The sequence below is a fragment of the Trichosurus vulpecula genome, chromosome 2, assembly GCF_011100635.1.
Source record: "Trichosurus vulpecula isolate mTriVul1 chromosome 2, mTriVul1.pri, whole genome shotgun sequence".
Lineage (NCBI taxonomy): Eukaryota > Metazoa > Chordata > Mammalia > Diprotodontia > Phalangeridae > Trichosurus > Trichosurus vulpecula.
In genome coordinates this window covers 257,913,755-257,939,950 of record NC_050574.1, presented here as the reverse complement: position 1 = coordinate 257,939,950, position 26,196 = coordinate 257,913,755, and the positions used below count along the sequence as shown (strand labels likewise).

General features: G+C 38.1%; 2 protein-coding genes across 3 annotated transcripts in view; one reads left to right on the top strand and one right to left on the bottom strand.

Moving 5' to 3' along the window:
- Window positions 1-12,197, top strand: part of DNAH7 (dynein axonemal heavy chain 7) — a 312,783-nt gene extending 300,586 nt beyond the window's left edge. Inside the window, exons 63-64 of the mRNA XM_036744029.1 lie at window positions 11,331-11,434; window positions 11,991-12,197. Of these exons, the coding sequence (XP_036599924.1) occupies window positions 11,331-11,434; window positions 11,991-12,197 (311 nt within the window). The remainder of the gene's footprint in view (window positions 1-11,330; window positions 11,435-11,990) is intronic.
- A 225-nt stretch (window positions 12,198-12,422) lies between these two features.
- SLC39A10 (solute carrier family 39 member 10) overlaps window positions 12,423-26,196 on the bottom strand; it is a 52,648-nt gene continuing 38,874 nt past the window's right edge. For both annotated transcript variants that reach the window (XM_036743023.1, XM_036743024.1), the window contains exons 6-10: window positions 24,292-24,412; window positions 22,672-23,040; window positions 21,874-21,954; window positions 17,987-18,177; window positions 12,423-15,183 (exon numbers count right to left, since the gene is read on the bottom strand). In XM_036743023.1, coding sequence (XP_036598918.1) covers window positions 15,025-15,183; window positions 17,987-18,177; window positions 21,874-21,954; window positions 22,672-23,040; window positions 24,292-24,412 — 921 coding nt within the window. In that variant the 3' untranslated portion in view covers window positions 12,423-15,024. The remainder of the gene's footprint in view (window positions 15,184-17,986; window positions 18,178-21,873; window positions 21,955-22,671; window positions 23,041-24,291; window positions 24,413-26,196) is intronic.

Here is a 26,196-nt window from a genome sequence, read left to right as displayed (position 1 = left end):
TATTTTTCCAATTATTTAGATCTGACTTTGTGTGAAAAGTGTTTTATCACTGTATTCATATAGTTCCTGTGTTTGTCTTGGCAGGTAGACTCCCACATATTTAATACTGTCTACTGTTATGATAAATGGAATTTCTCTATCTGTTGCTGCTGCACTTTGTTGGTAATATATAGAAATGCTAATGATTTATGTGGGTTTATTTTATATCCTGAGACTTTTCTAAAGTTGCTAATTATTTCAAGTAGTTTTTTAGTTGATTCTTAAGTATACCATTATATCATCTGCAAAGAGTGATAGTTTTGTTTCCTCAATGCCTATTCTAATTCCTTCGATTTCATTTTCTTCTCTTATTGCTAAAGCTAACATTTCTAGTACAATATTGAATAATACTGGTGATAATGGGCATCCTTGTTTCACCCCTGATCTAATTGGGAATGCTTCTGGCTGTAGATAGAAACTATTTATCATTTTAAGGAATGCTCCATTTATTCCTGTACTCTCTAGTGTTCTTATAGGAATGGGTGTTGTAATTTGTCAAGAGCTTTTTCTGCAGCTATTGAGATAATCATTATGAATTGGTTTTATTATTGATGTGGTCAGTTATGCTGATAGTTTTCCTAATATTGAACCAAACCTACATTCCAAGTATAAATCCCTCCTGGTCATAGTTTATTATCCTGGTGATAAATTGCTGTAATCCCTTTGCTAATATTTTATTTAAAATGCTTGCATCAATGTTCATTAGCGAAATTGGTCTACAATTTTCTTTCTCTGTTTTGGCTCTTCCTGGTTTAGGTATCAGCACTATATTTGTATCATGAAAGGAATTTGGTAGGACTTCTTCTTTGCCTATTTTTCCAAATAGTTTATATAGTATTGGAATTGTTCTTTAAATGTTTGGTAGAATTCACTTATAAATCCATATGGCTCTGCAGATTTTTTCTTAGGCAGTTCATTGATGACTTGTTCAATTTCTTTTTCTAAAATAGGGTTATTTAAATATTTCATTTCTGGGCAGTTTGTATTTTTGTAAACATCTGTTTCACTTAGATCGTCAGATTTATTGGCATACAGTTGGGCAAAATAGCTCCTGATTATTGCTTTAATTTCCTCTTTATTGGTGCGAATTCAATCTTTACATTTCTAATACTGGTAACTTGATTTTCTTCTTTTTTGTTTTAAATCAAATTAACCAAAGGTTTATCTATTTTATTGTTTTTTTTTCATAAAACCGACTCTTATTTATTAGTTCATTAGTTTTCTAACTTTAAATTTTATTAATCTCTCCTTTGATTTCCAGACTTTCTAATATGTTGTTTAATTGGGGATTTTTAATTTGTTCTTTTTCTAGCTTTTTAAATTGCATGCCCAATTCATTCATCTGCTCTTTCTCTATTTTATTCATGTAAGCATCTAGAGATATAAAATTTCCCCTCAGTACTGTTTTGGATGAATCTCATAAATTTTGGTATGTTGTCTCATTTTTGTCATTCTCTTTGATGAAATTATTGATTGTTTCTATGGTATGTTGTTTGACCCACTCATTCTTTAGGATTATTTAGTTTCCAATTAATTTTTAATCTGTTTTTCCATGGTTCTTTGTTACATGTAATTTTTACTGTATCATCATCTGAAAAGGATGCATTTAATATTTCGGCCTTTGATTATGAGGTTTATAATACCCTAATATGTGGCCAATTTTTGTGTAGGTGCCATGTAATTCTGAGAAAATGGTATTTTCCTTTCTATCTCCATTCAGCTTTCTCTAGAGGTCTTATCATATCTAACTTTTTAAAAATTCTATTCACTTAACTTTTTTTGTTTGTCTTGTGGTTAGCTTTATCTAGTTCTGAGAGGGGGAAGTTGAGGTCCCCCACTAGTATAGTTTTGCTTTGTTTTTCTTCCTGTAACTCAATTAACTTCTCCTCTAAGAATCTGGACACTATACTACTTAGTGCATATATGGTTAGTATTGATATTACATCATTGTCCGTGGTACTTTTTAGCAAGATGTCTTCCTCATCTCTTTTAATTATATCCATTTTTGCTTTTGGTTTGTCTGAGATCAGGATTCCTATCCCAGTCTTTTTTTTTTTTTGGAAGCATAATATATTCTGCTCCAGTCTTTTACCTTTATTCTGTGTGTATCTCTACTTCAAATGTGTTTCTTGTAAACAATATGCGAGCATACTGTAGAATTCTGGTTTTTAATCCACTCTGCTATCTGCTTTTATTTTATGGGAGAGTCCATCCCATTCACATTCACAGTTGTGATTACTAATGGCATTTTCCTCCATCCCATTTTTCCCATTCATAATTTTTTTCTCTCTCTGCCTTTTCATTCTGTCCCTCCTCACCAGTATTTTGCTTCTAACCACCACCTCCCTCAATCTGCCCTCCCTTCTATCAGCCCCCTTCTCTTTTTCCTCCCTTCCTCTTCTACTTCCCTGTGGAGTGAGATAGAGTTCTTTGCTAAACTGAATATGTATATTATTCCCTCTTTGGGACAGCTAGGTGGCTCAGCAAGTAGAGCACAGGCCCTGGAGTCAGGATGACCTGAGTTCAAATCTGGCCTCAGACACTTGACACACTTACTAACTGTGTGACCTTGGGTAAGTCACTTAACCCCAATTGCCCTGCCTTATGCCCTCCAAAAACTAAAAAATACATTATTCCATCTTTGAGCCAAGTCCAATGAGGATAAGGTTCAAACAATGCTCATCCTGTCCCTTCTTTCCCTCTACTATAATAGGTCTTTGTAATGGTAATATAAATTTGAAGATCTTTCCCACCCATTAATAGACCCATGTGACCTGCTTATGTCACAGGAAGCCTAAGTCACATGTGGTGGGAGGAGCTTGCTGAATGAGTGAAACTGGCAGAGTGGAGCAGGAAATGCTCAGAGCGAGTTAGAACCATGGGAGGACCAGGACACAGGCAAGGAGTCAGCTAGGATTTGTGAGTGTTTGGGGGAAGGCCCCAGCAAGGGGGAAGGCTAATGGGATGGTGAGGCTCCATGCTGTGATATTGTGTCTTAAGTTCCTTGCTGTTATGATGAAGTGGGCTTCCTGCTTTGGGGATTTGGTTGATGCTTGGATGGGTTGGACTTACTGGTTTTCAGATTTGGTTCTCTGGTTTCTGAACAAATGTTTTACTTCCTCCACCTTCTATATGGAGAGTCTCTTATATTTTGCGATACAGAACTACACAGGCATATTCATAATTATCATCAATGTTGTGATTATTGCCTTGCTGATACAGTCTTTCATGCCTCTTCATGTGATATAATTTACCCCATTCTGCCTCCCTGTGTTGGTAAGCAAAATGGGCTCTTAGCACTTAGTTGGCTTTTGTTTCCTTTGAGTAATTCAGTGTATTTCATTGAGCCTTACTAGGTGCTAAGCCCCAGGCCCAAAACCCTATTAGGTGTAAAACCTAAGTGGGTGTGGATTGGTAACTAAGGTGGGGCCCAAGGTGGGGCTAACTCAGGGGAGGGCCTAGTTTTACACATGAGTTTGAGGGATAAGTTTGGGACATCAAAGGCTCTTAGACCACATGGGTTTAAGTCGCCTCTTTGTGACAATTCTAGGTCATGTGGGTGAGTCGCATGTGTAACTCACCCCTGACACTGAAAAAGATATAAAACCAGGGGTTGGCTTCCTCTTCTTTGGAGCTCTAACCCACAGCAGTGGTGGTGTGAGTGACTCTGGGCCAGCCCTCGTTCTGAGCTCCGGGGCTGAACCTAGATGTTGGTAACTATGAATCTGTATTTGGTCTGTCGATGTTTGTAATTTGTTTAGGGCTCCCACTCATGCTGATGTGCTGATTCGGAGACTCCAGGCAGCTGTAGCTAAGGGCCCTCCAGCTTGTAACCCAGATGCTGTGACTTTGTTAAACTCTGGTAACTATGTATTGGGATTTGAATCAGACAAGGTCTGTCTGTTCATGTTTGTAATTTCTCTGAAGTTCAGTGTGCTGGTCTTTTCCCCTGAACTAAGTGAATGATATTTGTATGCTGAATTAAAGTAAGCTTGTCGTCCCTTAACGTAGCTTTACTTAGTTAAGCAGATCAAAAGAACTTGTGCTTTTGCAGCGTGCTGGTAGTGTTCTTGTTGTTGGGCTTGGGTTGGTCTTACACCCCCACAACAGCTGCTAGCCGGATTGTTGAAACACTCCTTCTTTCCTCTTCTCCCAATTTTTTCACCCCTTAATTTTTTCAATAGCACATCAAAGTCAACTTATATCCACACACTCTATTCATACTCCTTTCAGCTGCTCTAATAGAGATAACAGTTCTTAAGAGTTACAAGTATCATCTTCTCATGTAGGGATTTAAACAGTTCAACCTTATTGAATACACTGGGTTTTTTTTTCTTTCTCATTTACCTTTTTATGCTTCTCTTGAGGCTTGTATATGAAGATCAAATTTTCTGTTCAGCTTGGGTCTTTTCATCAAGACAGTTTGAAAGTCCCCTATTTCATTGAGTGTCCATCCTTTCTCCTGAAAGATTATGCTCAGTTTTGCTGGGTAGTTGATTTTTAGTTGTAATCCAACCTCCTTTGCCTTCTGGAATATTATGTTCCAAGCCCTTTGATCCTTAATGTAGAAACTGCTAAGTCCTGTATAATACTGACTATGGCTCCTTAGTATTTGAATTGTTTCTTTCTTGCTGCTTGCTGTATTTTCTCCTTGACCTGATGTTTCAAAAATCTGGCTAGCAGCTTCTGTGGGGGTATAAGATCCACCCACAGCCAGCACCCAGAAAGCTGCCAACAGCACAGGTTCTTTTGATCTGCTTAACTAAGGAAAGCAAGGTGAAGGGGTTGGCAAACTTACTTTGATTCAGCACACAAATATCATTCACTTAGTTCAGGGGAAAAAGCCAGCACACTGAACTTCAGAGCAAATTACAAACAAAGTACAAATATCAACAGACGGACCCAATACAATTCATAGTTACCAACATCTAGGTTTAGCCCGGGAGCTCAGAACAAGGGCTGGCCCAGAGTCATGCGCCACCACTGCTGTGGCAAAGAGCTCCAAAAAAAAACAGATAGCCAACCTCTGGTTTTTATATCTTTTTCAGCATCGGGGTAATTCACACATGCGACTCACCCACGTGACCTAGAATCGTCACAAAGAGGCGGACTTAAACCCACGTGGTCTAAAAGCCTCTGCTCTCCCAGACATGTAAACTAGGCCCTCCCTGGAGTTAGCCCCACCTTGGGCCCCACCTTAGTTGCCAATCTACACCCACTAAGGTTTTACACCTAATAGGGTTTTGGGCCTGCATCTTAGCATTGAGCTTAGTAAGGCTCAATGAATTACTCAAAGGGAACAAAAGTCAAACTATTCAAGGGCACTTGTTGAACTAAGTGCTAAGGAGTCCATTTTGCTTACCAACGCACCTGATAGTTCTGGAATTTGGCTGCAATATTCCTTGGAGTTTTCATTTTGAGATCACTTTCAGGAGGTGTTCAGTGGATTTTTTCAATTTACTATTTTAACCTCTGGTTCTAGGATATCAGGGCAGTTCTCCTTGATAATTTCTTGAAAGATGCTGTCCAGGCTCTTTTTTTAATCATGGCTTTCAGGTAGTCCAATAATTCTTAAATTATCTCTCCTGGATCTATTTTCCAGGTTGGTATTTTCCTATGAGACATTTTACATTTTCTTCTCTTCTTTTGATTTTTTTTTTGACTGTTTCTTGATGTCTTGTAGAGTCATTAGCTTCCACTTGCCCGATTCTAATTTTTAAGTAATTATTTTCTTCAGTGAGCTTTTGTACCTCCTTTTCCATTTGGCCAATTCTATTTTTTAAGTTATTTTCTTCAATTTTTGTGCTTCCTTTTCTAATCTGTTGACTCTTTTTTTCATAATTCTCTTGCATAACTCATTTTTGTCCCAATTTTTATTCTCTCTCTCTAATTTGATTTTAAAATACTTTTTGAGCTCTTCCAAGAAGATTTTGAGGACTTGACAACCTTTGAGACTTTGCATGTAGGCATTTTAACAGTGTTGTCCTCCTCTGAGTTTGTGTTTTGATCTTCCCTGTAGCCACAGTAGCTTTTTATGGTCAGGGCTCTTGCTTCTTGCTTATTTTCTTGCCTATTTTGTGGCTTTTAAAGTTGAGCTCTGATCCTGGGGCACAGGGGGCACTGTCCCAAGCTTCTTGCATAGCGGGCCAGGGCTGTTCACTGGCTTTCCATGCCTGGCCCTCCAGGGCTGGTGGCTTGCGCACTGCACTAGGGGGCCCAGCGTAATCACACCTGTTGTGCTGTGCCACTGGCCTACAGAGCCAGGAATGTGAGGCCTCAGTCACTTATCTCTGATGTGGCTAAAAGCTTCCCACTGGCTTACCCAGGACACCACTTGCACTGGGCTGTGCTCCCTTTTTACAGTGAGACAGACCTTTCCTGAAATCCTTCTAAGTTATCTTGGACTACAAAATTGTTTCACTCCATTTTCTTGTGTGTTCTGTAGCTCCAGAATTCATTTAGAGGCTTGATTTAATGTTGTTTCTGAGGGAAACTGGGGAGAGCTCACTCAGCTCCCTTGCTTCTGTCATCTTGGCTCCACCTCTAATTATGTTTGAAAGTTCATCCTAATTCTATGAATTTCATTTTTAAAAAATTATTCTGGAATTAGTTACCATGGGGTTCATAATATCTGGGATTTTGTATTATCAAGCAATAATTAACCACTTTACTTCATATTATAATATTTAATTCATTCTGATTTTTATTTAAGGTTTTACTCATTCTATTTTTGATACACCATTGCTTTTTATTCAGGCTTTTATCTTGTTTTTCCCTCACTCTCCCCTGTCATTGGTGCATATATCTTCATAGCTGAGGTACAGAGGATCTGGCTGCCTCACCTGACTCAGTGTGGCACACAGAGGACCTGGGTTTAAGTTCTGACTCTGACTCTTACTACCTGCTTAACCTTCATCCAGCCCAGAAATAAATGCAGCATTCCATGGAACATAAATACATCTTAAGAAACTTAAAAAGAAATTCATTGTAGGAGGCTCTGTCTCAATTAGGTGGATGTCTTTTTCTGAACTTAGTCAACTCTAAAATATACATGTCATCAAAAGCCGAAAATCAGGGTGGAGCCAAGATAGCAGCCAGAAAGCAGGGCCTGGCCTAAAGCTCTCCCCCAGGACTCTCTAAACACTATAAAAATGGCTCTGAACAAATTCTAGAACTGCAGAACCCATGAAATAGCAGAGGGAAGCAGGGCTCCAGCCCAGGACAGCATGGATGGTTGCTGGGTAAGGTCTATTGCACAGAGCTGGGAACGGAGCGGAGCAGAGCCCAGCGTGGGCTGCGCCCGGACCAGCCAGACTGGGAGCCTGGCGGAACAGGCCCTAGCGCCCTGAATCAGTGAGCTGCCACGGTTACCAGACTTCTCAACCCACAAACACCAAAGACAACAGAGAAGGTTAGTGGGAAAAAACTTTGGGAATAGAGTGAAAGGAGTTCATGGTTTGGCCACCACTCTGGGGGCAGCAGAGGTGGTGCAGCTACAGAACTACAGTTGCAGTTGCTTCTGGCCCTAGGCCCACCTGGTGGGAGGAATGAAGTGGCAGATCAGAGCAGGAGTGAAGAGCCTGCTCAGATCTGAGTCGCAGTCCGGGTTGGTGGTTCTTGGGGGAGGAGGAGTGCAGGTGTGGCAAAGCTTGCTGTGTAGAAAAAGCTCCGAAAACAACAGCACAGCCCCTCAACCTTAGAACAAAGGACTCTCTACTCTACAAGCAGTCATAGCCCGACAAAAAACTCAAGGGTCAAGTAGTTGGCTGGGAACATGGCCAGGCAGTGAAAACAGACTTAGGTTCAGACTCAGACTTTGGAATCTTTCTTTGGTGACAAAGAAAAGACCAAAACATACAGCCAGAAGAAGTCAACAAAGTCAAAGAGCCTACATCAAAAGCCTCCAAGAAAAATATGAATTGGTCTCAGGCCATGGAAGAGCTCAAAAAGGATTTGGAAAAGCAAGTTAGAGAAGTAGAGGAAAAATTGGGAAGAGGAATGAGAGTGATGCGGGAAAACCATGAAAAACAAGGCAATGACTTGCTAAAGGAGACCCAAAAATAATGAAGAAAAAGCTGAAAAGCATCAAGGAGAAATATATTACCTCTAAAATAAACCTTACACATACCATTTTGGACGAGATATTTAATTTTCCTGGAGCTCAGTTTTCTCATCTATAAAATAAGGGGGTCAGACTACGTGGTATCTGAGGTCCCTTCCAGCTCTAGACATATGATCCTATAGTTTCATGTTGGAAGGTCCTTAATCTTAAGTAACTTACCATTATCTTCCAAACCCATTTCAATGAGGCCTAACATGTTACTCTCCACTAGTACTGCTCCTGACATATTTATAATCTGATAGATTCCTCCTTTTCTTTATGTGGCTGAGCAGAATCAGTGTCTGCTACTTCATCCGGGGTGGCATTTGTGCAGAATTACTGAAGTTTTGGGGGATCCCTACACTGTTGTATATTTGGCCTCAAGTCAAAACCTGAAACTTTGGCTTGAGCTTTCTGGATAGGTATAAGGACTTAGGTGAAGGTTATCCAGTTAACTCACCTTTGGGGGAAAGGATATGTGTGTCTGGGGAGTGATGGCTTATAAGTTTATAATCAGCTGTAATTTATATCTGGTGCATAGCTCAGGAAAAGGTTATGGTCCAATTGCTGTAAGAGACATTGGCTTCAGGAAGGAAATGAGAGGCTATCTGAAAACGTTTATGGTCAGTATATGCTATGCAGGGGTGTCCAAAATGCGGCCAGAGGTACAATTTATGCGCACTGCCTACAAGCATAGAAATTTACACAAATGGTTTAGTAAACAAAGCCGAGCTACCACAGAGCTTTCACTAAAATGGCAAATCAAAATATATTGTCTATTGTTTCAATAAAAACCTAAGGTTGGACAACCCTGTGCTATAACATTGTTAGTACCTGTTGTGGAGCAACTTGTCATTTTCATTTAAGTGCATTATGGGTGAAGGCAAATATTCACTGTTTTTGATGCTGATACACTAAAACAGAATATTAGTATGAGAACAGTAACAGTTTGCTGCTGCCCCAGTTATTGAATGAGCTTACTTTATAGGAGACAAGAAGCTAGAAGAGACCTGTAGCAGCTAAAGCACTGATAATACTAGTTGGTGTCTCAGGCTCTTTGATCACCATAACATCAAACTCAAGAGACAAACAACTGAATCCTCTCAGTTTCTCCTGAAGGTCCTTCTTCAGCCAGGGCTGTGTTACTTAAGCCCTGCAGAGGGACCCACTTCTGTGCCTGCTTCATCAAAGACCCTTTCTCACAATACTTAAGTGCCTATATAGCATTTTATAAATAAAAATTATTTTACATCCTTCAAAAAGAGTTGTCTACTTAAGAGATGGCAATCAATGCCATAGACTAGATTGCTAAGGGAAGAGTGTAGAGGCCATGCAGTTCAACAGTTTGGGGAATGGGAGAAAAGGAACATGCATGAAAAGGTAATCATGAGGGTTTGGATTTCATCATCTTGTTTTCAGTCAGGAGCACAGACCTACTGTGTGCTGGCATTGGTAACGAAGATCGATATTTAGCCTTAACAGAAAATGTAAAACCACCACCTCATCTAAATGAGTAATTTGCAAATTGTTCTTTCTACCAGAAGAAATACGTTAGCATTTCAGTATGAACAAAGGTTAATCCAACTAATAGGTTATAGACAAGGAGGGCTCATCAGGACTTGGCAGCACATACCTATGAATACATTACAGCAAAGAGTAAGAAGAGTCTTCAAGACAATTTGGTCCAATACACTCCTGAATAAGGTATCATTTGTATCAGAGGGGCTGCCTCATACACAATTTCCACATAAATGGAAGTTTCTCCCATCCCCATTAACTCTGAGCCTCCAGATAGGAGAGAACTTGGAGGAAAGAGGAGTACAAAATTGACACCCCATTAAAATGACTCAAGTTTTTGTATTTGGGGGTTTTTCCTTAAATTTATTCAGTGTCCATGCAGAAATAAGTTACTATAAATTCCAGCTACCACAGCTACTGCTACGATTTTAAAGTTATTGGCAAATTACAGAAATTGAGTGTTCATCTTTCTAGGTCAACTTGAAATCCTTTTTTTCTTCCTTCTCTGAGGTATACCACTTTTTTTTAAATTTATTTTTTATTTTTAGTTTACAACACTCCATTCCACAAGTTTTTGAATTCCAAATTTTCCCCCCTCCCTCCCAAGACAGCACATAATCCAATACAGGTTCTACATACACCTTCACATTGAACTTATTTACACAATAGTCAAGTTGTAAAGAAGAATTATAACCAATGGAATGAATCACGAGAAAGAAACAAAACCAAAAAAGGGGGAAAAAAAAGAGAGCAAATAGTTTGCTCCAATCTGCATTCAGACTGTAATTCTTTCTCCGGATGTGGATCGCTTTTTCCATCATGAGTCTTTTGGAACTGTCTTTGAACCTTGTATTGCTGAGAAGAGCCAAGTCCATCAGTTAGTCATCACAGATACCGTGTGTCTGTAATCATGTAATGTTCTGGTTCTGCTCCCCTCACTCAGCATCAGTTCATATATGTCATTCCAAGTTGTAATGAAGTCCATCTGCTCCTCTTCTTGCAAGACAACAGTATTCCATTACATTCATATACCACAATTTGTTTAGCCATTCCCCAATTGATGGCCATCCCCTTGATTTCCAATTCTTTGCCACCACAAAAAGAGCTGTTACAAATATTTTTGTACATACGGGTTCCCTTTCCCACTTGTATGATCTCTTTGGGGGTATACTACTTCTTAAATCTTAATTTGTTTTATTTACTTCACTGAGACAGCATGGCATAGTGGAGAGAAAGATCTACATTCACTTCTTGCCTCTGTCTCATAGTCTATATAACCCTGAGCAACCTCTGCGCTCCAGGCAAGAAGGTGAAGAGAAGGTGTGGACCTAAGTATAGGAAACCTTAACCCAAGTGTTCCCAATACCAATGAAATCATAGGTTCTGGTCCCTATCCAATTATTTCACTATTCAAAGTTTAAGGAAAAGCAGTTTTCTACTATAGCACCTCCAATATTCCTTGCTTTTTATTTTGGTTTCAGGATGTTACACTTACTAGCATTTCAAAATTGTGTATTTGTGTGAATAAATGTTGTACACAGTTTCAGTAACTCTACATATGGGTCATTCAGTCTCATGGAACCTAAAAATCTAGCTGAACAATTCAAGTACTAGAGCTACACACTGACACTTTTATTTATATTAATACCTATTTTTCTTATATTAAAATTAGGTGTCTACATTTACGGATTGTTTCTAGATGGAGCATCCTGGAATCGAAAACTCAGGAAACTAGCAGAATCTTATCCCAAAATCCTTTATGATACAGTACCTGTGGTCAGTATTTTTCTAATACTACTCATGTGGATCTTAACAGAGTTTGAACTGCCTACCTCTTAACAATGTCAAGATGCTTATTAGTAACACTGTAGGGTAAAGCAGCTTCTGCCTCCAAGTGGCTCTTAAAAGAAGCATTTTTAAAACATTTGGAGCAACATACCTGGCGTATAAGGCTTTGAAGTAGATAACTTCCTTGGATGTATTAAGTACTGGGTATTCATAGAAAAATTATACTCCCTAATGTAAGCCTTGTAATAGTAGTCCCTTGAGAGGGTGACAGTGGGACATACTTCCTTAGATCTGTTTCATACTGGCCTTAAATTCGTTTCCATTCTTAACTGTCCTTACGTAAAGGTGTGAGGTAGGCAGCAACAACGGGGCCCACCAACATACTGAAAAAAGAATGTATTAAAGGATGAAGCTAAGATTTCTGAAAACAACTGAAAACTCTTGTTACTCTACCAAAAAAGGATCCATTTAAAATTGTCACCACCTGTTATGAACATATATACCTAGGGATAAAGGGCTTTTTTTCCTCCTCAATTTCTTACAGATGTGGCTGAAGCCTTGTAAGCGGTCAGACATACCAAAGCGGCCTAGTTACATTGCTCCAGTCTACAAAACAAGTGAGCGGAGAGGAACATTATCAACTACTGGCCATTCTACTAACTTTGTGATTGCAATGATTCTGCCTTCAGATAAACCTCCAGAACACTGGATTGGAAGGGGTGTGGCATTGCTGTGTCAGCTTAATTCATAGCCATAAAGTGCCATTTTTCTGTAGATATTGCCCTTTTCTCTCCACATCGGGTTGAGAGAAGATACATTTACTTTTTACACTAATTTTTTAAATTTAAAATTTTAAATAATCTTGACTAGTTATGAGATTGTGAACATTTATATATCAAACACAAAATATTTTTAATTCCTATTACAGTTATATATAAGGAAATGTTTGAAATAAAAGACTATAGAAACAAAACCGTATCTTTGCTCTTTTGAATAACTTTATTTTGGGGGAGTTCCTTATGCATTAGGAACATACATAAAATGAACACACCACTGTTGACAAACAAAAACAGCATTTAATTGTTTCCAGCTTTATAAATTTTTAAAAGTGATTTAGTTATAAAGTTTAGATATCTCAGCAAGTATCACCTTGCAGGACCATCATCACATTTAAACCATATACTCATTGTTAATGGAAAAAAAAACTCACACTGCATCTAGTTAACTATAGTATTTCTAAGCATAATCACAGCTGATTGAGTGCAATGTGATCTACATCAAAATTCATATGGATGTCACACAGTGACAGCATTGAAACAAGTAACATTAATGACCTCCAACATATAAAAGTTGAATTAGACCGTTCAAGCTGAATGGAATGTTGGAGCTCAAGAGAAATGTAGTGGAATTCCGATTGTCTAATAGGACTTAAAACTGTACATTAGAATGGTCTGGAACCAAATACTGGTGGGAACCTAAAAAAAGACTAGCAGCAGCAGATACATTGCTCTTCACAAAAGGTTGAAAAAACTTCTAGTGAATAAGTACAGTTGTTTCATTCTTGAGAAAAATGTAAAGCCAAACATGGACAAATTCATTTGTTTTATAATCAGTCGTCTGAAGGCAGGGCATGTATTCAGCTGTTGCAGTTCATAAAATGGTTCTTTAATGAAGTACATGTAAATGCTGGAATGCAGAACTGTGTCAAAACAAAAATCTTATTTTTGAGAGACACTTGAATCACTTGGAGTTGGCAGCACCTTTCTGCTAGATTGCCCCAAGTACCAAGCAATGAATTGGGACTCTAATAATTAAAATGCCCAATGCTGTGAAGAGTATTCCCACTGTGCAGAACCCCAACTTGTGACAATGGGAGTTTGCTGCTATAGCCAGAGCTCTTTTACTGAACTAAAACCTAACTCAGAATAACAACATAGATGCCCCCCCACCCCCTGCTCAAAGCATTAGGAACAGATACTGGCAGGCACCTAATAATACCTAAGGGTACATGCTGCTCTCCTCAAAAATTAAAAAAAATTTAAAAATAAAAAGGGTAAAAGAAATGGGGAGGGAAGAAGAATAAAAAAGAGGGTGGGGAGGAGGCTAAAATGGAAAAACTTCAAAAATGGAATGGAAAGAATTTGGCTCTTATTAAGGTATTAGAGTAATAAGATTTTAAAAGCAGCTAAACTGGTTGCCAAGCAGACGAAAACAAAACTGGCTGCACAGAGTCCAAATATAGCTTACCTGGCATACATAGAAATGAAGACTGTAGCACATGTCAATAGAAGGCTACATGCTTACGACCAACACTGAGGGTCATTAGGTCAAAACATAGGATAAACATGGCTTGCACTTCTCACAAATCATTCACCATTATAGGAGACCTAAAACGACTAAATCAGGCACACACAAATGTCTTTTCTTGGTATGAAGTAGTAAAACTGATTTCACTATGTCAAGGCCTCTGCTTATTTCACCTGTCCTCCAAACCAAACCCATTTGGTTCCATCAGAGCCACCAGAAAGGACTCCTATGCTATTAACTCTTTGAATAACCATTACTTTTTAATGCATAAATCCTGAATATTGGTTTTCTGGCACAGCCACAGTTTATGTTCCTGGCTCTAATGCCACTGATTTAAAGTAATACATTCAGAACTCACAACACAGCTTCCCACACAGGTCAATAACAATGCAGGCAACAGGGAAACCTGTATCTGGACCATGCTTGAGGGGGTGGTACATTATTTCTCTGATTTTTTTTTTTAGGGCACTGCATGAAAAGGAAAGAAAAAAAGTTTTACCTTGTCCCAAAAATAACCACACTATTAATACTAAGAACCATTAGGAATCTTTCATTAAACCAGAGTTCACACATACAATCACTATTTCTCAGTAGTTTAGGCTGCAAGTGAAACCACTATGCAAATATATACAAAAATAGCAACTCTATGGACACAAGAGTCAGGGCTTACCCCCACACTAAATACAAACTCTAATGCAGCCTGAATCTTCCTACTAGAGTTCCTATAAGCTAACATCAAATCTAATAACTTTTTATGCTATTAAAAAGTTGCATCAAGTTGATCCCTATTACCATACAGTTTATATGAAGCTGAACTACAAGCCCCGGTATACTGTAATTATGTTTGCTCAGAATGAACAAAAAAGGTGTGCCCAGCATCAAGTCCATTTAAAATCTTTCTATGTTTGTAAAGATTTGGTTCAAATTCTAGTTCTCTGGGCAAATCACAGACAAGTCTGAGCAGCCCTATTAGTGTTCTTAGCAATTCCAACCAAAATAGGTTCTAGAGCATCTTCATCAAACCTATACAAACACTGGTCCATAGACTCCCATTTTTTTCCTCATTTTATCATTCATTCTTCTAAAGACCAGTTGTCACTCAGGAAAAATAAGTATGAGCTCCACTGTCTTTCATGGTTATAGGCAAATTTATGAAACTTGTAAGTAGTGCAAGCCACAGTCTTTCTCAGAGCAGTGTGCATACAGTACACGGGGCAGGTGCAAAGCCATACAGCAACGTCGTTGTGGCTGACAGTGATTACTGGGAATGGTCAGAATTGGATGTCAAATACAATTTTATCTTCATAGAGAGCAATCACCAGCATGATGGCAAACCCAAAAAGTAATCCAAAATTCTGAAGAATAAATTGCCCCACAGGACAATACCCATGTTCTTCATTGTCACCATCACCATGCAGCATTTCTGGAAGCTGAAAAAGAAACACATTCTTAAAAAGCAATTTTAGTTTGGTCCAAATAGTCAGTATGTCAAATGTCATCTAATACTGATAAGAGAGGTAAGGCACAGAGGACAGGGACAACTTCAAATTTAGAAAAACCCATGTTTGAGTCCTGCCTCCAACATATGCCATTAAATCTCCTAATGCTACAGGCAACTCAAAAAAGCTGCAGGGAAGAGGCCTATACGTGTTGGGAGAGGGAGTTTCTTCATTGAGAGTTCCCTATAGAAATTAACAAGACCCATCCCATTTTGATATTCAAACCTCAATTCCACAGCAAACACCACTCTCCCCAATATCCAACTTAGGGGAATAACAGGTATATCACAAGAAAACAAGCTGACAACAAACATTTGTTTAAAACAAAGTGAAACCTTCAAGTGGTCTGCTGTTAGTATACGTTCAGGCTATTCTCCTACATACTACCTACATTTCTGGTTAGAGGACTATGTAATTGAGAACTCAAGATCAAAAAAAAAAAAATGAACTCAGTCACAGAAAGGTCCTGAATTTGTCTGACATGTTTCTTCAACCAAGTTTTATAGCTGAGCTCTGTGAGGATGGGGGTGTGTGTGTGTTATTTACATCATGTCTGATTACATAAGTGCTTTCTGTGTGAACTGTTCTAACTACAAATTTTTTTCAAAAGAAATGAGCCAAGTTATCATTCAGTTAAGCAGAATACTTGTGTCAGGTTTCCCCACCTGTCCATCTCATACAGATCATGGTAGACCAACTGAAAGAGATCTTTTTTACTGGCCACACTATACGCACTTCAACCATAACCCTTTGAAGACAGAGAGAATTTCTTATTCTACTTGCTGAGCCTACAACTCACAAGGAAAATAAAATAAATCTGGTTTTTGAGAGATAACAGGATGAAGAAATTATCCCTTTTTTCCACCTGTAATTCCAAATACACAAGGCAGTGTAGAATGGACAGCCAAGAGACAAAACTCCCAGCACATCTGTATGCAGTGTACCATTAAGGTTCTCATCAACTGGTGGCAGGTATGTTATTATTATTATTATTACTGCAATAATAATAACTATAATTAATATAATAGTAAGTCACTAACATGGTGTTTTATAAACCAATATAAACTATTATTTCTATAATAATAAGAGTAGCTAACATGGGGGGTTTACAAACTTATATAAACATTAGTCCACAGAACAATGTTCTATAAATAAAGCATTTTACATATATTATCTCATTTGACCCCCACTATGAGGTGACTCCTATGATTATATTCATTTAGCAGAAGGTGAAATTGTAGCTTAGAGTTTGAATGCGCTTCTCAATACCTCACCTTTAGAATCCTAATTTCCTTTCAAGACTCAGCTTAGGTGTAGTAATCCATGAAGACTTCCTGGATTTCTCAAATTGTTAGCACTCTCTTTTTCCAAAATGCCTAGAATTTGGTTATCTATATGCATGTTATATCCCCTCCCTTTAAGCTAGGAGAATTTAAGGTCTTTGTTTTTCTCCTAGTAGGAGATAAAAAATTCAAGAAATTCTGTAATTCAGCATTTATCTTAAAATACTGAATGTAGTAAATAAACTAGGTATTATTCCACTTCAGCTAAGATATCTAATGAGTTAATATGGTGAGAAGTTAGGAAATTCAGATAGACTTCATGAGCAATACAAAGTCAAATCTGATATATCCTTTGGGACCAAGGTTTTACAGTGTGTGGGGGTAGGGGGGTGGGTGTTGGTTTACTTTTATAAAAATCAACTGATAACGAGATCCACTTTATAAATGTTCTTTAAAATGAATGTCCCCTTGCTGTGAATTAATAAAGACCCTAGTATTTGATGTTAACTAATAGATGGATCCAACTGTGAAGAACATGAAGAAAATGACAAAATATTTCATACTTGTTGGTGTTCTGCTACAAGTTTGATAATTTTAGAATGATACTAACTGGTCACATCCTACTGGTAGAGAAGGGAACAAATTTCTAATTTATTTTGGAAAGAGTTAATATCCCAAGAGTTTTGCTAACATAACACTCAGTAAATTTGTGGTTCAAGAAATACTAAATCGGGGGCAGCTAGGTGGCACAGAGAGTAGAGCGCCGGCCCTGGAGTCAGGAGGACCTGAGTTCAAATCCAGCCTCAGACACTTGACACATTTACTAGCTGTGTGACCTTGGGCAAGTCACTTAACCCCCCCAAAACTAAAAGTAAATACTAAATCAAGAAAATGGTTAGTGTGGGGATAGATTAACTTCTAGCTACAGGTGTAAGGCAATGATATCCCAAATGTCTAAACAGACACACATCAAAAGACCTATCGTCTATATACCCACTAAGTCCAAAGAAAGGTCTATGTGTTACTCAGTATCTGCCTTGACTCCTGCTCAAAGATGCAGTCTGTCAATTCACACAAAACAGTATAAGTCTGTACAACAGCAGTATCTTAAATCACCTGGGGTCATAGTCATTGTTAAAAAAGATTTTAATAGTCATAAGATTGGCTGTCTTGAGTTTACTTTGTCACCATTGTATGTTACTATGTATAAAGGAGTCTGAAATCACAGATCCAGTTACCCAGCAGTTTTGTTTGTTGCTCACAGCATAACAAAAGTGTTTTCTTTTTTCAACAGCCAAATTTACATATAGTAAGTTGGTGCTAAAATGTTTTCTGTAGCATGGGTCCAAGATTCTTCCTAATTGTGCTTCCAGTAAACTGTTGATTACGTTTCAAGTGAGAAAAATGTTTTATCTTATTATGGGCAATAACAACATAAAATTAAGTCTTACCATATCCACCAAGGCTACGTAGAGAAACATGCCTGCAGTGATGGCAAAGATCCAGAGGGTGATGTTATTGGCATACTGACCCACGGCTGTACCAATCAGCATACCTATGTAAGCCATCATGGCAGAGAGAAGGTTGTACACGATAGCTTGCTTTACTGTCATACCGGCTTTAAGGAGGACTGCAAAATCACCTGCAATTAAAGCAAAATAGAGGCATTTTAAACACAGCTGATTGAAATAATGTATATACCTCACCTTATTTACAATTATCTCAATTCAAGTTAAATCACTTATAAAGATGGAAAGTTTCAATTAAGTATCTTTATCTCCCATGACACAAGAGCAATGAGCTTGATTTTCTTAAACTGCCATGAAGTACTACAGGGGGTAGATCATAAGAAATAGACACATTAGAAAGATCATAGATATCCATTATACTGAGCAAACTGTCAGTATTTTTAAGTGAATTCCTATCTAGGAATGCTGAATACCTCTTTTTGCAAAGTAAGTCTACAGGCACAGAGGAACGACAATGTGCACAGGAATCTTCTTTGTAGGGAAGGAGGGAAGAAAAGGAAAGGGAGAGAGGGAGGAAAAGAAACAAGCATTTATTAAGCACCTACCATGTGCCAGGCACTGTGCTAAGCACTTTACAAATATTATCCCATTTGATCCTCACAACAACCCTGAGAGATAGGAGCTATTCTAATCTCCATCTTACAGTTGAGTAAACTGAAGTCAGAGGTTATGAGTTCCTGACTTGTCCAGCTACTAAGTGTTCCGCAGTTGAATTCAGGTCTTCCTGACGCCAGGCCCAGCATTCTATCCACTAACTCTAGTTGCCTCCCACATAAGCCTAAGAGAATGAAAAGTTGAATAAGGAATCAAACTGTGAGAAAGATTTTATTGCTAACAGGGATATCAAAACAGCAGTTTTGAATCAGATTTAAGTCAGCTTTCAAATCAGATTTAAAGTAGATTTTGGCCCTTATGTTCCTGCCTTTATGGAAATAGCATGTTGATTCACTCTCGATGGTAAGGATCTAGTTCACGAGGACCCAGGCTGGGCATTTTGCCCCCTCAATGTCCTTTCCCCTGTAGAGCCTCGGCCGTGGGGTGTGAGGAACTTGAGGGGATTAAGGCAGCAAGCGGTTAATTGTGGGAACTGAATGAACCACACTAACTCCATCTTCTGACTCAATTCTGTTTCTATGGTATTCTATTCTAGTTTCTATTTAATTATGGATCTAGTCCAACTTCTGTCTTGTGAGAAAACTTTATTCAACTGGGGGAACTGGGAGAAAACCTTATTGCATTATTTGAACCTAACCCAGGCATGGCTAGGAAACTGAGCCACCTCTCCCTGGTTTAGAGACCCTTAACCAAGGACCTACACTATGCTGACGAGAAACTCAGTCCTATCCAAAGACTGATGCAAGGAGTTTTCTCCCAACTGTAAATCTCAGGCAATCCATATGTCTTATCTGAACACTGGCCCCATACTGATCAATCACTTATGGTTTCCATGTTCCTCTGATTGTTTACACATACTTGGGGGGGAATGAGACCCTTCTTTTTCTGAATTCAGGGAATTGCACCTGTTCATTCTCCCGCCCCCAACTTGGAAAAGTCCCTAATCTTTCATCCAATTAGAAATCAGATTACCTAATGTATTGTTTCCTTTTAATTAATTGGCCTTATTTGATTAACTGCTTTTAATGTATAAAAATCTGTCTCCCCCTGTATTCAGGGTCCAAGCCTAAGCTGAGGAGGTCTGATCCCACTTCATTAGGCAACTGGTATCTGTTGCTTAATAAAATGATATGCTCAGAAGGTTGAACCTTTTTTTCCTCAGTCATTTCATCTTTTACATACCACAGGTGCAAGCACACATCAGAAAAAAAGAAAAAAGTAACGAGACTGGGGATATGGAGCTTTCATGGAAAGGCTGGGTTCCATGACAGGAGCTCCTGCTCAGATCAGATAAGCACTAAGTGCCTAGAAAGAGGGGGAAACAGGACCACTGCTGGACCACTGGCCAGGAATTTATCATATTAGAGGATGTACCTAATTATCTTCACAAAAGTTAAATGTCCATATGCTGTACTTGTAGTTTAAAAAATAAACAAGACTTAAATACATGAATTTTTGCCCACTCTCATATGCTGCTGTACTATAATTCATTTGCTTCTTTCCAAAAACAAATAAAAATTCTTAACATGCCCAGATTAACTGATGCAAATTGCTAACAGTCTTGGGGATTTTGGGTTCAAATCTCATCTCTACGACTTATTCTCTGTGGGACCTTGATACAGTACTATAAACTCTCCAGGCCAGGTCAGTTTCCTCATTTGTATGAGGGTGTTAGCCTTAGACACTGAGGAGTCTTCCAGGTTTAAATATGATCCATGATCCAGTTACTGATCTCACACCTTCAACCAATGTCAGATCTGTTCAGCAATATTAATAACACAACCAGGGTCTTCTTTATGGCTCTCAGTAGTTTCAATCCTTTAGTTTAGGTCTATATATGTGTCCCCCTACAAATAGGGTTAGGTTCTTTATCTACCAAATAGCTTACCTAATTTCATATGGGAGAGGAATGGTCTCTACCTGAGGCTCCTACTTCTGGAGGAAGATGGTGACAAAGGATAAAACAAAGTGTATTTATGGCTGGAAGCAGGGGGAGGCGGAGAATGATCTAGTCGGAATGATATACATGATTTTGTGACTTCAAGATCAAAGGGAGTTGAATTTGATGTTAATGATAAGAAATTACCAAATTCAGATTTAAAGCTCCCCCCCACACACACAGAAACGTGTGTCTTTCAGTGCTAGAATGAGAATCCTACTAGCACAGTATTTTCAATATGATTATAAAACTAAATTAAAACTAAAGTCCCCACAACCCTGGTAAGAGAGTTACCAAAGTAAACTGTAAAGAAAAGCACCAACTCTTTCCTCATGATTGTTATCTGATTTAGATTAAAAACATTAATAAAGCATGACATATGAATATAACCTGGAAGTAGGCTGAGAAAGAAACAGATCAGCTTTCTTAAAGACTCCATTGCCACAGAATATTAGGAGGAGGCTTCAAATCTAAAAAGTTTGTGGGATAAGTTGAGTTAGAATAAAGAAATAGCTGCTTTTGTTCAAAAAATACAGTTTCTTTAAAAATTAACCATTTACCCTTCCTTATATTTTAACTGAACAGGAAATACATACCAAACTAGATGTATGTACTGCTGTTGGAAATAATATTTATTTTTACATTTTAAAAAACAAACCTAATGATTTTAATGTATATTTAAACAGTTTTGAAGAGGGAATAATTTTTCTTTAACAAAAGCTGTTAGACTATAATATACTAAACTATATGAAATGGCTAGCTAACAGTGAAACACAGGGTTTTAGAACTGGAAGAGAGCTTAGAGACAGACTTAATTTTATAGAAGGGGAAACTGAGGGAGAGTGGGTAGAGTGATTTCTCAAGGTTACAAAGCCAATTACTGGATTCAAAACCAGGCCTTCTGAATCCAAGTTTGAGGTGCTTTACTAGTGTCCCAGACTGCTTTAGGAGAAGTCACCACAGAGCAGTGATTCTGTAACCATTAGCCTGGAACATTTTCTTCACTCTTCCTTTTTGGAAGAGGAAAAAAAAAATCATTCAACCTAGGAAGAAAAGGCAGAACAGACTGAATTGTCCAAAAGAGCTCTAATTCTTTAAATGAGCTCCAAAACAAGTAAAAGGCAAACACAATTTCCAATCCCCAGTAGCAGCAGCCTAAATCCAGTGGTAAAATGGTTTTCTAGTATAACTATGATATGAATTTAAAACCAAATGAAAGATATATTTTGAATTTACTTTAAAGATGCTAAGTTACCTAATTCATGGGGAAGTTCATGGCAAAAAACCGCGATAGAAGTACTAATGCCTCCAGTCAATCCAGCACTAAAAGCTGCTCCTGTTTAAAAAAAAAGGGGGGGGGGGAGAAGAAAAGATACTTTATTTTTCTGTCATTCTCAAGACTAGATGGATGTTTTTCCCTGGATCCAAAAGGAATGCAACTGCTGCATTTCTTAGAAACTGCATTCTGTGGGCATACAATGAATTATGATACACTCCAATACACAAGGTCCACAAATGAAAGTCACAGTTGCCCACAAGCCAGCAAAGCAAGACACTTATCAAAATACTAAGTCATCTACCGCTAAGGCCTTGTTCAATGAAGCTCTGGAGTGGCCACGGTCACCAACATTCTATTTTCTCTTGAGACTCTGGTCTGACACTCAATTTTAGCATTTAACTCATATTTTAGATGGCAAATAATCAAAGTAGGAACGAGGGCTTTTCATGAAAAGGGGAAAAAAAAACCACCTCACAAAAACATTACATACGCTAACAGATGAAGGATCGGTGATTTCATCAGCATGGTCCTTCTAAACAATTAAGATCCAACTATCTGTGTGCTTGAAGAGGTTGTGGCATGCCAAAGGTCACAAAAATTCTGTGACCAAAAAGTTTAAGCAGGATTCAAACATGGGTCCTTTTGATTCTAATCCTAAAACTCTATCCAATGCCATGCCATACTATCTCTTATTTTCATTCACTACATCGGAAAAAACAGATAGAACAGATCATCAACCACAAATAAAAAACCTTTAAGCCCATATTAACTCACCTATCGCTAAGCCATCACTGAAGTTGTGGATGCCGTCCCCCATGATTACCATCCAAGCTATGTTAGCTATTCCAGTTTCCTTCAGATCTGACCCAGAATGACAGGGTCCATGTGAATGATGGGAATGTTTGTGGTGCCACTGATGATTGTGCTTCCTCAGCACAGTTTTGCTTTCCTCGTGGTTGTTATGTGCTGCACAATGAAGATCATGCTCGCGAACAGCATGCACACCATCACTGTGAGAATGGTCCATAATTTTCTCCTCTTCTATACAAAGGTAGTTCTTAGGAGGGGATTCTTGCTGGCCTTCCAAATCTGTTAGTTCAGTTTCATTAAGTCGATCTTCAGACACAATTGAATCATCAGTTCCTACATTTGGAGTCAAAATACATATGGCTATAAACAATTCAATGAATATGATATTGTTAAAGTTTACCAAGATATATTAACAAGATAAAAATATCCTTGATGAAGACTTATTATCTTAAAATAGTACCTTTTCACCCCCAAAGATTCTATGGTTCATTCAATCCTACTCCAACAGAACAATGCTTAGCTTTATAGAGTCTAGTCCACACGGCTCACTGGAACTTTTAATTGGCAATATCAGAATCTTTTAGGTTAAAAAAAAATGCTGACAGAATGATTGAGGACATAAGATAATATAAGAAAGAAGGTAGGGGTGTAGAAGGTGCCTGAATGATATCCTAAAACACAGATTTTAGAATGAGGCAAAAAAAAAAAAAAAACCCAACTTTGCTATGTAAAAATCAAGAGGGAAACAATTAACAGTTGACTATCAAAAGAGGTCCTTGGTAACAACTTGCTATTTTTAGGCATATATTTTGTGGGAGGGCTTACTGAGGTATTTGTTGAGAAGTGTTTTCTGTCAAAATGTATAAATAACTTTTTTTTAAAATTAATAACATATTCATTGCAGTTGTTTTCATAGTAGCCAAAAATCTGCAGGGGATAGCTAAACAAATTATGATATATCAATGTTAACAGGATATTTTCGCACCACAAGAAGACTCAGAAGACCTCTATGAACTAACTGGGTGAAGTAAGCAGTGCCAGGAGAAGAATTTATACTACAATAACAATACTACAGAGAAAAACATCTTTGAAAAATTTTGGATCATCTGACTGGTCTAGAGGATGGAAGATTAAGCATGTTCCTGCCAAAGAGACGTTTCAGGCACAGGTAATATGGAAATTGTTTTCCTAGATGACACTTGTTTAAAATGAGTCTTTTTAAATTTCTTTTTGTTTATTTGTTCAAGAGGGGATAGGGGATGCAGTGGCAAGAACAGATGTAAATACATACAAAAATACTTATGTTAAAAATAAAGATATCCTTGGTTAAAATCAGAAATTATAGTTATGTGAAAAAAAAGTTTGAGAAGTATACAAGAATTTGAGAGAGGATGTTACACACTGACAGAGCTGGAGTTTTATAGACAAAATTACAGCTAAGAGCATCTCTTGTACAAAGGAACCCCAGCTAGAATCTCGGGCAAAAGCTTGTTCAACATAAAGATCCTGGAAGCGGGTACATCATTCGAATTTTTACATTTAGCACTTTTCATTGAATTGTAAGATGAGAGCATTGAAGTCTACCTGCAAGAGGCTTGAGCTGAAGCCAGTCAGCATCCGGGGTATTATTTAATTTGTGGTCTGAAAGCTTCCTTCCAATAGCTGACTCTTCTGCTTTCTGCTTCATAAACCACTTCTGTTTTCCCTGAAATAAAAATCATATTAAGATTGTATTTTAACCACATTCAGTAGTGGAAAGCATGTTGAAAGTAAAACATAAAACCAAAGCTCATTTAACTAAGACTCTGAGCCTATCAGAAAGCTCTAGTTGTGAAAATTCTCATATTGAGTCAAAATCTACTTCCCTGAAACTGCCATCCATTGATTCTGGCTCGCTGAAGCAATAAACCAAATCTTTCTCATTGTGTATAACTATCATTCAAACACCTGAAGATACTATCACAAAACACACACACACACACACACACACACACACACACACACACACACCCCATTAAAGTCTTCTCTTTTCTAGATTAAGTACCTGTATTTCCTGCAACTGCTAATTCATTTAGCAAATATTTATTTTTGAATTTATGAATTCTTACTACAAAGACATCATTATACTAGACATATTGGCACAAGAGAGAATAAGACATGGTCCCTGCTCTTAGGGACTACTTCTGAGTGGAGGAAGCTGGGAAGTCTTCACAGAAGAAACAGCAATAGAACCAGAGCAATTTGGCTGAAGGAAAGTGACCCTAAAGAGCAGGAGGGGAAAAAAATAATGGAAAAATACTTGGGGAAGTACAATCAAGGAATGCTAAACAAAGGAGATTAGAATTTGTTTATGAGGTAATGATTTTAGGATGGTTTAGCTACTAAAGGTTTTAGGACAAGGGAGATATGACCAAAGAATCCTCTGGTAATGTATAAAAGGCAGGTTGCAGCAGGGGGAGACTACTGCTAACTAATCTAGGCAATTTTTAAAAAGTCCTAAGAGACCCTAAACTAAGGTGAGATAATAGGAACAGAGAGAAGGGTATAGATTCCAGAGACAATATAAAAAGCAAAGTTAGAAAACTTAATTAGGTTGCACAATGACAAAACATAACTCTCGTGTTCCACGCATGAGTTTCTAGGTGGATGATGGCCCTGTTGTTTTTTAAAACATAAAGTTAAAATATTACCAGTTCTTGGTACATGATATGTCTAACAAGAAAATTACTATTTCTTACTGATTAAAATGAATATTCTTATTCAAGCAGTTTTAGAGAAGCCTGGGAAGACCTGAACGGATGTCCACATTCAGTAAGATTTTTTTGAGGGGATAGGGAGCAAGTGGGGGAGAGAGGAACCTGGGACTATGACTTCAACCATCAAGAGAAGTCCTTGTAGGGAAAGTCCTTCTCCCAGGCACATACAACATTTATATAGCGTTTTAAGATTTGCAAAGCACTTTTTATCTGGTTTATAACTCTAAGGTACCAGGTACTATGCTAAGCACTGCGAAAACAAAGAGAAAAATATAACAATTCCTGCTTTCAAGGAACTAATATTCTATCATGGAAAACAACATGTGCATACATAAGTACTTGCAGAATATAAAATATGAAATAATGAGGGCACTACCACCTTAGTTTGGTTTTTTGGGGGGAGGGGGTGTATAAGGTTTCATGTAGAGAGTGGTACTTGTGCCTTCCATTCACAGGGGAAGGCCGCTGCAAAGGTACAGAGATAACAGATGAGGGTCCATGTCTGAGGAGTAAAGTGGACCATAGTGGTGCAAGGGAGTAATAAATAATAAGGCAAGAAAGGCAGATTAGGTTGTGATAGGCTTTAAAAACCAAACAAAAGAGATTTTATTTGATCCCACAGGGAATTGCGAGTTAGTAGAGTTTTCTGGGTAGGAGAGTGACATTGTCAGAACTAAACTTAACCGTATAACTAACCTAAACTAAACCTAACTGTATAAACCTAACTAAACCT